The sequence below is a fragment of the Pezoporus occidentalis genome, unplaced genomic scaffold (genome assembly GCF_034315485.1).
Source record: "Pezoporus occidentalis ecotype Australia unplaced genomic scaffold, CSIRO_AGI_Poc_V1 ctg56, whole genome shotgun sequence".
In the NCBI taxonomy this organism is placed as follows: domain Eukaryota; kingdom Metazoa; phylum Chordata; class Aves; order Psittaciformes; family Psittacidae; genus Pezoporus; species Pezoporus occidentalis.
Genome location: NW_026915899.1, coordinates 1217573 through 1230626, shown reverse-complemented (window position 1 = coordinate 1230626; position 13054 = coordinate 1217573). Strand labels below are relative to the sequence as shown.

Genomic DNA, 13054 nt, shown 5'->3' with positions numbered 1-13054 from the left:
ACTGTGTCCCAGCAAGTGCTGGCTGTCCCAGGTGCATGACTGACAGGAGCCTGGAGCTTCCAGGAGTCATCAGGACTCAAAGGCAAGGATGGTTCTCAGTTAAATATCTGAAATGTGTGAAAATCCAAGGAGACGTTGACTATTGCTGGTATTGTTTGCTTCACAGTTTCATTTATTACTGCGTTGTTTCAGCACCTGTTTAATGAGCAAATTAAAAAGTGACAACTCCTATCAGGACAGGTTAGAGTATAAATTTAGCATCAGCCAGACAGCCTTCTAATGGGTAAAAAACTATCTTATGTACCTTAGGAGACAAATTGTGTGTCTTAGATGTTGAATGCTGGCAGCCAGGAGTTTGCAAGCAGTTTGGTTTTGCCTAAGGATAATTTGCAGGGTGAAGGGAAAGAGAAAAAAAACCCAGCTCCTTACCTAGAGCTTGACAGCAATTGACTGCAATGAAAGATGCAGTATCCAGAGGTGGGGGGAGAGGAGGTCACTAAAGCCCTGCTGATGCCATGCTGCAGATGGGGCTGCTGCTGGCCTACACCTAGAAAACAAAGGGAGGGAGAGAGGCTGTCGTGTTGGCTGATGACCAAGGGCACTTGGCTTGTCTTAAGCCAACCCTTCAGCTTGTGGATGCCCCATTGAAGCTACAGCCAGCCCCATCCTCCTTGAAGCACACTGACCACCCTGTCTGTGTACACGTTTTTCTTGGCCTGAGCTCTGGATGCTCCCAGGAGCTTACAGCCATTGCTTGATGGTGATCACCCTTTTTATTCCCCAGTTGCCAGATCAGTGGGAAAAAGCTGTGATCAGCGTCTCACGCCCGGGCAGGATTCCCACAGGTAGCCGCTGTGGCAATACTGTTCCTGATGATGATAATCAAGTTGTCTCACTGTCACCCGGCTCCAGGTCAGTAAAGCTGGTTGGGCTGAAAGGAAAAACAAAACATTTAAAATACTGAAACAGCAATATCACGTTTTCAGCTTGCTGTGGCCTCCATGAACATGGATGAAATGTCATTTCCAGTGGGTTATAAAAACATATTCAGCACTGTATCTGTAGTCTTAAAACTTTAAGGTTTATTCTCATTTTCTGATGTATTTTGTTCAATGTAAAGAGTGGGGAGTGTTTGTACAGCCTGTGAGTAAACATGGGTATGACTCTTTACCTTGCCGATAAGCTTTTCCTGTTCCGACTTGCACAAGGCTTCAGACTGCCTCTCTCACATCATAGCTTTTGTTCTGCCTGGTCTTGGCTGCTTTCTGTTATCTCGATTGCTTTATAGGGCCACCTGAAATGCTTTATGGTGCTGGACGTTTGAAGTAAGAATTGTTTCCTGTTCCTAATCCAGATACGTTGTTCTTCCACGGCCTGTCTGCTTTGAGAAGGGGCTGAATTACACCATCCGTCTGGAACTGTCCCAGTACTCCTTGGTGGATACAGAGACAGAGAGCCCGTACACACTGATTGACTCTGTGAGCAGAAATTATTTCAGGGGTGCTCTGGGGTAAAAGTGTATTTAAAAGCCAGAAAGTTTGCATCTCCTCTGGCATCCAAAATCCAAAGTAATATTTTACAGCGTTGTTGCTTATGGCTGAAGCCAGGCTGTAACTGAACAATATAAAGCAGCATAGGCTTCTTCAGTCTCAAAGTATGGGGGTTCTGCTAAGAGGCTTTTACTGTATTTTACAGGACTGCAACTAGTTCCCCAGACCTATGGTTTCTTTGAGGGGGTTAATGTGTGCCATGTATGTCATGAATGTCAACTTCAGTCTTTTTCTTTTGAATGGATAAAATACAGATTTGGTGAGAATTTGGTAGATACCAGAACTGTTTCACCAAAAACTAGAGAAATATCATCACCTCCCTTCCAAATTCTATTTGGCTATTTGCTTTTTGGATGAAAAAGGATGATAGAAAGCAGGATAATACTGAAATCGCACAGTTTTGGTGGAGGCTATTTATAACAGTGCCACTTTGTCATTGTAAAATTGTTTTGTAGCTTGTTCTCATGCCATACTGCAAACCACTGGACATATTCACAGTGGGAGGCTCAGGCGAAGATGTGGTCACAAACAGTGCTTGGGAAACTTTCCAAAGATACCGGTGTCTGGAAAACAGCAGGAGTGTTGTGAAAACCCCCATGACAGATGTCTGCAAGAACATCATATTCAGCATTTCTGCACTATTACACGAGACCGCATTATGTACGTAGCCATGAAGTTGTAGGGCAAACTGTGCCTGGAAGCTGGATGGAGCTTGCAGGCAGAGTGGTTTGCATGGTGAAGGCGTGTGAATGGGCTGAGGCAGGTGAGTCATGCCCTGTGCCACAGTACTTACTCCCCCCAATGCTTTTCTCCACTCAGCATGCCAGTGTGATCCACAGGGCTCCCTAAGTTCAGTGTGTGACCCCAACGGAGGACAGTGCCAGTGTCGTCCCAATGTTGTTGGAAGACAGTGTGACAGATGTGCCCCTGGCACCTTCGGGTTCGGGCCAAGTGGATGTCGACGTACGTTAAGCCCTTGGCTCTGGGCTCTGCTCTGGTCAGGGCCCTGTGTTTAGGGCTTGCTGTGGAATTGCAGCTCCTCTCCCTCTCTCCTTGCAGCATGCGAGTGCCATGTCCGAGGCTCTTACAATGCCTTCTGCGATGCGGAGACAGGCCAGTGCCACTGCTTCCCCGGGGTGTATGGGCGGCAGTGCGACCGCTGCCTGCCTGGCTTCTGGGGCTTCCCTAGCTGCCAGCCCTGCCACTGCAATGGCCACGCTGATGACTGTAACCCATACACCGGGGAGTGCCTGAGCTGCCGGGACCACACGGCGGGACACAACTGTGAGAGGTACAGCTGCCCCCTCCTTCCCCACAGCAGAATGGGTGCAGGAGCTGTTCCCCTCCAGTACTGGTACTCAGGCAGGTGTAAAGCCACATGGGAAGTCCCTGGATCCAGGAGCCAGAGCAGTGCTGGTGGTCTTGGAGGAGGATGGGAACGGGGACAACCCTCTCCCTGACTGCGGCCCTGCACCTCCCAGCAGCAAATGTTGCAGGACCCCAGGGCTTCAGAGAGGTTTTCTCCATTGCAAGCTTGCCTTGCGTCTCCTCCTCTTACACTGACAGCAGCCAGACAAATTCGCCTTTGTGGGCACAGCTACTTGGAGTGTGAGTGGCATGGGGGAGGCATAAGGGTGTTTCTGGCTTTTGGTTCTTCACAGTGGTTGAAAACCTGAGCATATTTAGAGCAAGGCTGCAGTCTGTTTGCCTGCAGTCCCCTGCATGCTATGAACCCCACTGTGCAGGTGCCAGGCTGGCTACTATGGAGACCCCGTCCTGGGATCAGGCGACCACTGCCGCCCCTGCCTTTGTCCTGACGGCCCCGAGAGTGGACGCCAGTTTGCCAGCAGCTGTTACCAGGATCCAGTCACGCTGCAAGTCGTGTGTGTCTGTAGCATGGGATACATAGGTACTGCGTGGGTGCATGAAGGGGGGCTGGTTGGGTTGAACCTCCCCATGAGAAGGGATCCAGCATCACTGTGTTGCTGCTGGAGGCTAGCAGCACTTGGAAGGTGCCAGGGCAGAGCAGGTTGTATGAACCTCATCCTCGTCACCATGGTGGTTGGCAAAGGCTGACAGGACAGCAGTGGAACCAAGAGGATGTGTGTGCTGACAGCACCGCCTCTGTTGCTTTGAGCATTAGCCAATTAACGCCCACCCCCCATTAATGGCCTTTGTCTTGCCTCAGTCTTGCCATTTATGGGGCCGGCCACTAGCGAGCCGTGATGGTAATTCCCACTGTGCCTGTTTGTTCAAACAGGCAGTCGATGTGATGAATGTGCGTCTGGCTTCTTTGGGAGCCCCGATGAGGTTGGCGGCGCCTGCCAGCCGTGCCAGTGCAACAACAACATTGACACTACTGACCCGGAGGCCTGCGACAAGAAGACGGGAACGTGCATGAAGTGCCTGTATCACACAGAGGGTGAAAACTGCCACCTCTGCAGACAGGGCTATTACGGGAGTGCCCTGCAGCAGGACTGCAGAAGTGAGTGGGGAGACAGTAGCCACAGCCCCTCCACCAGCCATGAGCAGTTCAGTGGCTGCCTCAACTCTTCTGCTGGGGGACATTTCGGGTGGAGGGGAAACCTCATTACTTCCAGCTAGCATTGTGTGCCACTGCCCTGGAGTAGGGCCCCTGGCTGGGAGAGGAGTCCTTTACATTTGACAGGGAGAGCAGTGACAGCATTTACATGTGCTTTTGCAGGAGGGGGGGTTCTTGCCTTCTTGTTTGCATCTTCAGAGATGGGGTTGGCGGGGTGAGGGCTTGGCTTTTGTCTACACCAGTATCCCTGCGGATCTGGCTGGACAGTGCTAGCCAAAACTAGGCAGTGTGGAGGCAGACCCTCCTCTCCCTCAGCACCAGGCACAGCCTGGCAGGGCAGATGGGTTGCTGGGTGGGTGAACAGAGCCCTGCTCTGCTTGACGGGCCGTTGGCCACTCCAACCAGATCCACCACTGTAGCCAGCTGACAGGATCTGGTCAGGCTTAGGCTTTGGTAGAATATCAAAGGAGGAAAGAAGAGGGGGAAGACTGGGCTGCTTGAACAAGAGGCTCCTGTTGCCTGCTTTGTGCTTGGGCAGAAGCTATAGAGATGGCCAGCCTGGGACATCAGGAGTATTCTGGTACTGACAGGCAGTAGCATCAGCTGCCATGCTCTTCCCTCACAGAGTGCGTCTGCAACTACCTGGGCACTGTGCGGGAGGACTGCGAGGGCTCAGAGAGCTGCCGGTGTGAGGCATCCACAGGGCAGTGCCGGTGCCTCCCCAACGTGGTGGGGCAGACCTGCGACCGCTGTGCCCCGCACACATGGAGGCTGGCCAGCGGCACCGGGTGCGAGCAGTGTGACTGCGACCCTGCGCGCTCCCTCGGTCCTGCCTGTAATGAGGTGAGGGGAGTGTGAGGCACGCTCTGACCGCTTGGCCTTTGCTCTGGTGCCGGGCTGAGCTGCTGAGGGGTCACATCTCCTGTTTCATTGTCTTTGGCAGTTCTCAGGGCAATGCCAGTGCATGCCAGGCTTTGGAGGCCGGACCTGCCGCGAGTGCCAGGAGCTTTTCTGGGGTGACCCAGGCGTGGAGTGCCGAGGTGAGTCCAACCCCAGTGCCTGCTCCGCCTGCTCCACCTGGAGATGACCCAGTGGGCTGTGGTTACCCTCTGTGTGCTGGGACACTTCTGGGAGCAGCCCCTCCAGTGACCCCCGTCAGTGTCCACACAAACTTTGGGAATGATGGAGAAGGCATGGCGGGGTCTGTCCCTGCGGTTTTAGTGTCTCTGGGGATGGGATCAGCAGGAGCCTGGCCTGGCGCTTGCCTGGTTTACATTATTTCTTGTAGGACTCTTATCTGGGGAGAGACTTTTTAGCTGTGCTTGTTGTGACAGGACGAGGGGTGATGGTTTTAAACTTAAAGAGGGGAGATTCAGGCTGGATGTGAGGAGAAAATTCTTTACAATAAGGGTGGTAAAATATTGACGCAGGTTGTCCAGAGACATGGTAGATGCACCATGATCCTGGTGCAACCTGATCTAGTTGAGGATGTCCCTGCTCATTGCAGGGGGTTGGACTAGATGACTTTTGAAGGTCCCTTCCAACCCAAACTGTTCTATGATTCTATTCTGATTATTTGGAAACAAACACCCCTATTTAGAAACTAACTCTTCTTTAACTGTTATGTAGCAATCCTGTCAGGTAAGCCACTGTGGTAAGAAAACTATAGCGCAAGTGCTCGGGTTGGAGAATTGATCTGGAAACCAGTTTCCTTTGCCTTTTGGTTGTACGTAGTGGAAGACCACTGTCTCCTCCTGTGTCTTGTCAGGGAGACTGGGTCTGAAGAAGTAAGGTTTTTGGTAGTAGGCTTTCCTTATGTTGTGGTTTAACCCCAACCAGCAACTCAGCCCCGCACAGACTCTCGTTTGCTCCCCCTGGGTGGGATGGGGGAGACAATCAGAAGGGTAAAAGTGAAAAAACTCGTGGGTTGAGATGAAGGCAGTTTAACAGGTAGAGCAAAAGCTGCACAAGCAAAGCAAAACCAGGAATTCATTCACCACTTCCCATGGGCAGGCAGGTGTTCAGCCATCTCCAGGACAGCAGGGCTCCATCACACGTAGCAGTTACTTGGGCAGACAAACACCATCACTACAAATGTCCCGCCTTCCTTCTTCTTCCCCACCTTTACATGCTGAGCATGACTCCATGTGGTGTGGGATATCCCTGGGGTCAGTTGGGCTCAGCTGTCCTGGCTGTGTCCCCTCCCAGCTCCTTGTGCACCCCCAGCCTGCTCGCTGGTGGGGTGCTGTGAGGGACAGGAAAGGCCTTGGCTCTGTGTAAGCACTGCTCAGCATTAGCTAAAACACCCCTGTGTTATCAGCACTGTTTTCAGCACAGTTCCAAATCATAGCCCCATACTATGCTGTGAATCTACTATGCAAAAAATTAATTCTGCCCCAGACAAAACCAGTGTACGTTATATTTCAGATGAAAATAAAGGAGCTAGTAGAGACCATGCAGTGTGTTAGCCATAGCTACGTGCCGCAAAGCAGAGCACCATGAAGTTGCTTGTTTAGAAAACTGGATGCTCTCTGTCCTTTCATTCTAAACAAGTCTGTTCATTAGCTGGAAAAGAAACTTCAACACTGTCCAGACCAGAACAAACTTGTGGCTCTGATCTGTTCAAATAGGAACCTTTGCCAGGAGGGTTTGCAATAGATTAAGGTATTTTTTCCTACGGGGAGGAATGTGCTTGCTGTGATCTTTAATAAATCGCTTACAATAGAGATACCTTAGAGGCCATTATCTAACCAGATAGGCAGGTCACAGCTACTTGGTTAATGCAGCAGATGAAAGGAGTGGGGAATTGTCCCAGTTTCTGAGTACATATTGGGTTTCTTGGGGCGAGGCAGCCTTTCGGGGAGGCTGTGTGTGTTCTGGCATGGTGCGGGTCACTGACCCTGCTGGCTCTGCAGCAGCAATTGTCTCTTGGTATCAGCTGTCTCCATCAGGGTTTATTGATGAAGTCCATCTGCATACCTAATCATCAGGATTCTGCAGCATACCAGCATTTCTGGTCTCTCATGGAGTTTCTGCTGGCTTTTGAGCATGTGAAAACCTTTTTTAATATTTCTGAAACAGGGTATATTCTTCTGAGCCTGTTTTTTACCATGCAAGCTCTACACTTTACTTCCAACCTGCTGCTTCTTCTGCCAGGAGACTCACTCAGGTGGAAATGCAGATTTTCCTTCAGGATTGCATCTGAGGCAGGTGGAGAGAGCTGGTGCCAAGCTGGTGCTAATCCATTGCACCCTGTGGCACAGTGCTTCAGATGGGCTCCAAATATGCATTTGCTTGTGGCGCATATCCAGCTCCATGGTGCTGTGTGGTGGAGTCAGTGCCTCCTGCCTTGTCTCTCATCCTTCCTCATCAGGGAGAGAAGCAACTGACTTCTCAGCCCTCATTTAGTCCCAGTGAGTGGAGGGGTGATGTTCAGGTTGGCAGATATGCAGCTACCACATAGGCAGGCAGCCACTCTGAGTGGTAAGCAGTTTGCAGGTGAACTGGAAAACTGTGCCATTTAAGGGGTTATAGAGCAATACCCATGGAATACAGGTTAAATGTGGCCTGTGGCCAAGGTGAAGCTAGAACTGAGATGGGGATTCATCACAAAGAAGTTAGCTCCAGTTGCAGGGGGACACATGGACTCCTGGCCATGGCATTTGCTACCTGCCCTTGGCAGCATGCTCATGCTGGCCCAAGCAGCCAGTACGGCCACGTTTTGTGGTGTGCTCAGGAAGAAAATTCGAACTGATCTGTGTGGGAAGTAGAAGAGCTTTGAACTGGGTTAGTATGGAGAGTCTTCACTGTGAGCACCAGGCTGATAAGGAAGTGTGGATGTCAGTCCCAATGACTCCAGGGTGGACTTTCCACTGGCCAGAGCACATGGTTTCTGCTCAAAGTTGGAAATTGCAGGGTAAGTCACTCAAGAGGCAGTAATGTATGATCCCCTCACAAGAGGTCTTCAGGCTGTTGGCACTAAGAGACATGAGCTTCTCCTGAGAATTGGGGACTGTACTGCCCATGTTGCTGTGACAGCCTTAACAGATTTTTTAATTATAAAAGAAAAGATGAGGTCATGTGAACACAAGTGCCTGCAAATAATAGCTATATGGAGATGTTCTAAATGGCCCATCTAGGGAGCCACATGGGTTTCCAGGCGCTTGCAGCAACACCGAGCTGTGGATGTGGTGCAGAGGTCCCAGCACACTGTGCTGGAAACCAGTCTCCAGGGTATGCTTCCCTGCCATCCCATCCTTGTCGGTGGCAGTGACTATTGCTTGCTGCTGCCCGTGACTTGTGTTCTAGAAATTGTAAGATCAGAGATGGTGAAGCGGAACCCCAGATAGGCAGGGTTTTGCATCTGGTCTGGGTACTTTGATTTGCAGTCTGTGCTCCCTGTGGTGGAGAGAAAGTGTCACCACACTCTTCTCTATGTGGGTCACTGAGACCACACTGCTGGGGCAAGCTAAGGTGGGTGACTTCCTTTGGGGAGCATCTCAACCCCACAGGACTGGGTGTGCCCCCACCACCCACAGATGTTCACTGGGAATTACACACCACAGTCTGTAGGACTGGGTCTTCAGAAACTGCTTATCTTGTGCTTTAAAAAAGCACAAGGCTTACTCAGTTAATTTAACATAAAGTGTGAAACAAGCATAGAGGATGGGGAAAGCATGTCTCTGTTGGCCTCGTCCAGGTCCCTAGGAGGATTACAGTGAGAGGAGCTATGCTGTGAGACTCACCTGCTCGGGGGAGCAGTGCTGGCCCCTTCTGGCTCTTGCTTCAGTTACGAGCTATATGCAGCTCTGCATGAGCCACACATGAACGTGTGTGTGTGCATAAGAAGCCTTGCTAAGGTAGTAGTAGGATTTCAAATGTCATGAAACTCTAGTCTCCCAGGCATTCTGCTGGAGGTTTTCCAAAGCGTGGCAACCAGAGTGCAGGACTCTGCATGCTCAGCTCTGAGCCAGCTTCAGCCCACAAAGCACATTTCTGGCAGGAGGCTCCAGGCTCCCAGGAAGCCTCAGAGATACAGTGTGGTTCTACATGCAGCTCAGACTGTAGAATATCTACTGTATCTTGTACAGTAGATACCTGAAATATATGTGTTTCATATAATATAAAGGAGGTGGCAGTTTTACTATCATTACTGTTTTAATGAATTGAACAAACAAAACAGAGCACAGTTAGTGAAAGGTACGGTGTGAGACTGAAAGTTAGGTTGTATTGCTATATCCCCTTTTCAAGAAGCATACCTGTATTACTGTTTTTCTGTGTTGAACTTGAGTATCAAGCCCTGTTGTAAAAAAACAGACTTTAACTGAACTAAAATGAAAAAAGTCATGTTTTTATCCAATACTCATTGCAGATGTTGCAGAAAGTTGATTTTCTCAGTTTTTTGTCTTTGCGATGTACCTGGTGCCAGAATATCTGTTCTGTGAAAATTACCCCATTGCCATTTAAGAATAGGCTTTGTAGTCTTAATTTAACACCTGGGTCTTAAGCTAGTCATGTAGGCTGCTTTTATAAATGTTTATGGTTTGGAGAGAAGGATTAGCAGGTTTTTTTTTCCTTCTGTCATAAGAGTCTAAAGGAAGTTGGACAAATTCTACACTAAAGAAAATATGATTTTTCACTTTGAATTTCAGTATTTCGATTGACCAATTGTGGTCTTAAAATACTGTAATCTACAATGATAGTTCTCCCAAAATTGCCCTTTTGGCAAGGTCTGCTAACATGTTACAGTGCAGCACAACTTGAGTAATTCTAGGCTGGGATCTTAACACTTGTGCTGCAAATCACAACACTGAGGAGTCAGCAGTATGCTTATGGGGTCATCTGAATCAATAGCTGGTTATTCTGAAGAAATTCACTAGCTCTGCAGAACTTCCCACCTTACAAATTGCTGGATGGTTTTTTCATCATAGTGCCTCGCTACCACTGGGAACCGATGCCAGAAAATCATATCTGAACAAACCCTTTGTTTTCTTCTCTGTGGAGGAGTTAAACATTTGATGCTTTCCATCTCCAATCTCAAGCTGTAAAGAAAATATTTCTGCAAAAATGACCTGTTCTGTGTAGGATGATGCAGGAAGCTTGCTTGTTCCTAGCATCCTGCAATAACGCATGAAACACTGAGACTGATCTTCAAACAGCCTTTTCAGTATCCATTTTATCATCTCAGCTGTCCTATCAGCTACTCGGACACACCTTAATTTAAATGAAGAAGTATGCAAATATGCTACGTATTAAATTACAGTTGTTTAAATGGAAGTGAGTTCTAAATACTTAAAATCAGAGGGAAAGGTAACAGCTGTCAGAGTAAGTGAAAGATAAAGCGGTTCATAGACACATAGCAAACCATATGAGCTAGTCATCTACTTTAGAATTTCCCCCCTTATGTCTCTCTAAGACTACATTCAGTAAACATGTATGAGTGTTACTTGTATCTTAAAGATCAGGAAAAATTACTGAAAGAGAAACGCATTGATCAAGGTGGTATAAAAATTACCCATGGATACTCTGTGTGTGTACGTACATACTGCATATTCATTTACAAACAAATGCAGCTACAGTCTTTTATACTCATAAGCTGATAATCAGCAGAGCCTGACTGAATTTGGCTAGATAATTTTCCTGTCAAAAAAGAGATTTCACTTAAGTCAAAGTACGCTGCAAGAGAATGTCTGATTGAGTTAAACACTTGATTAAAGAAAGCAGTACATCCAGTTCCAAAATGACATTTCAAACCAGAAACCGATTGTTTAATTTAATAAATGGTCCCTTGAAAGCCCTCAAATCTTTGGCCAACCATTTCAAAATACTTTTTTTCCTTCACTGTATTTTCCATGGGAGTAACTGCAGTGTCCTGCTTTGCTTGCCCACAACAGATTTGGTCCCTGTCTAACACCGATCTTCAAAGCAAGCAGCCTGTCTGGGTTAATTTACAGACCTTCCCCTCAGCCTTGCTCCACCCCTCTCTATGAAGGGAATCAACCATTTGTCTTGAAGGCCATTTCCAATCCAAAGTGGTTAAGGCATCTAAATCTCTTGCAGTGAACTCAATATCTCTGTGATTTTGCAGAGCAAAATGAACCATTTTTCCCAGTTTCTAGTGTTGTAAGCATAGGCAAGGCATTTAAAAGGGGCATACAGGACTTTGTCTTTCCCTATACCACACTTACTCCATTAAGTGGAATATAATGTCCTGGCTAGCTACTGAGTAATATCTGAAACACTTCTGCATCCTTAGATACGCCTCTCTCTGTGTGTCTTGAAAAAATTTAGATTAACCAGGTATATGCTAGAATTAGCTGTGATACAGCTGCTCAGCTGTTATATCAGACTTAGGAGTGTGCTGGTTGGAGCCAAAATCTCCAAAGCCAACTGATACTTTAAGATTCTGTTTGCGTTAGCCTGTTTGAGCACATCAAAAGCAAAAGAGTCATAACAGCATCATTAGCACTGGACTGTGTAGGAGCTGACTTACATGGTGACCATAGGAATAGTTGGACGTCAGCAGAGAAGGTGTTAGAGGAGCAAGAACTCCATTGTGGCTAGAAGTGGTGCTGAGATACTCTGGCCAAATCCAGTGCTGGGCATGACTTGCTCATCATGCTGGCATGGTGTTCACTTTTTTCCTACCAGGTGATAAGATTCAAGGCATCTCCCGTTTTCACATCCCAGTTTATTGGCGGTGATAATCCAATGTCACATGAATCTTTCTGGTGGATGTGCACCTACCACCACGAATGATGGATGGATGTGTAATACAGTTACTCTTCCATGAGCTATTTGCCAGTCCTGTGCTTGCCTTACCCAGCCTGTGCCAACTAGGAGGTCCTCCTTTCCTTTCATATGGATCCTGCCACTGTCACTGTGCTTTTGTCCCTTTTGGACAAAGTTGCTGGTTTTGTCACTTCAGGACAAAGTTGCACCCTGAAATCTCAAAGAGACTGAGGCTGGCTTGGTGTTGTAGGAGGCAGAGAGGTGAAGCCTGTGTACTGAGCTATTTGCCTAGTGGCCTACAGTGTTCAAGGATATCTGCACTACCTAGAAGGCCTTATATGGTCTTGGCCTGGGCTTGCTTACTTCCTCTTGAGAACTGGCTGCAACTCAAGTCAGTGGAAGGTTTGGTCCCCGCTATGCTATAAAGGGGAGATGGTCTCTGCAATGGCCTTGGACATGCTCCTTGCTGGGACGTAAAGTAGCCTGGTGGTGGTGGTGTCCAGAGCCCAGGAAATGGGACTTGACTCCTAGAGGTGTGGCAGATGTTGGAGGTCCTGTTCCACACTACCTTGAAGGGCATTTTCTGTGGGTTTCTGGCTTAATTTCGTCATTAATGCAGTGTCCAGAAATTCGGTACCAGCTTCTGGTAAAAGTACTCAGAGACTGACTCTAGCAAGGAACAGAGATGGTTTCAGTCATCTCTGGTAGAAGTGCTTGGCTACAGTCATCTAAACTTCAGAAAAGAAGACCACATATAACCAAACACTGGCATGTGTGTGTCATTTGTGAGATGAAAGGTTTGCTCACAGTATGTGAAATGTAAGAGGGGCAGGGATGCTTTTGTGAGAGTTAAAAAATGCTTCAGTCAGTGCCACAATAAGGAATTGTCCAAGAGCTGTAGCTAGAGAGACCATACCACCAACCTAGGGAAAGGCCTCCAAAATCTGTGAAATGGGAAGAAAATAAAATCGACTGGAATGTTCTTATCCCAGTACTGAGGGAGGCTGTTTATGGTTTTCCTTTAACTTAAGTGATTTTACTCAAAGATAATATTGTCTTGTTCTAGTTTTTAGTTTGAAAGCTGGTGTGGCTCTGTTAATGACTTGGGAAGAGCATGAGTTAAAAAAAGCAAGTGTGAAACCAGCACTTTTGAAGGCTATTTTACATGTTGGGTTCACACTATTGAGGTAATGCAGAGCCAGCATTGCCTGCTTCTGGGCTTATCAGAGAA

General features: G+C 47.9%; 1 protein-coding gene and 1 long non-coding RNA gene across 2 annotated transcripts in view; one reads left to right on the top strand and one right to left on the bottom strand.

Annotated features, from left to right (window-relative positions):
• The window catches only part of LAMB1 (laminin subunit beta 1), a 44211-nt gene that overhangs the window by 17441 nt on the left and 13716 nt on the right, over positions 1-13054 (top strand). The window contains exons 15-23 of the mRNA XM_062638307.1: positions 785-912; positions 1355-1478; positions 2006-2210; positions 2370-2513; positions 2610-2841; positions 3296-3459; positions 3811-4035; positions 4718-4935; positions 5036-5132. Coding sequence (XP_062494291.1) covers positions 785-912; positions 1355-1478; positions 2006-2210; positions 2370-2513; positions 2610-2841; positions 3296-3459; positions 3811-4035; positions 4718-4935; positions 5036-5132 — 1537 coding nt within the window. The remainder of the gene's footprint in view (positions 1-784; positions 913-1354; positions 1479-2005; positions 2211-2369; positions 2514-2609; positions 2842-3295; positions 3460-3810; positions 4036-4717; positions 4936-5035; positions 5133-13054) is intronic.
• On the bottom strand, positions 483-1336 carry LOC134173862 (uncharacterized). The gene is made up of 3 exons (XR_009968420.1): positions 1172-1336; positions 746-931; positions 483-547 (listed from the first exon to the last, which is right to left on the bottom strand). It is a non-coding gene; the product is annotated as an uncharacterized LOC134173862 (long non-coding RNA).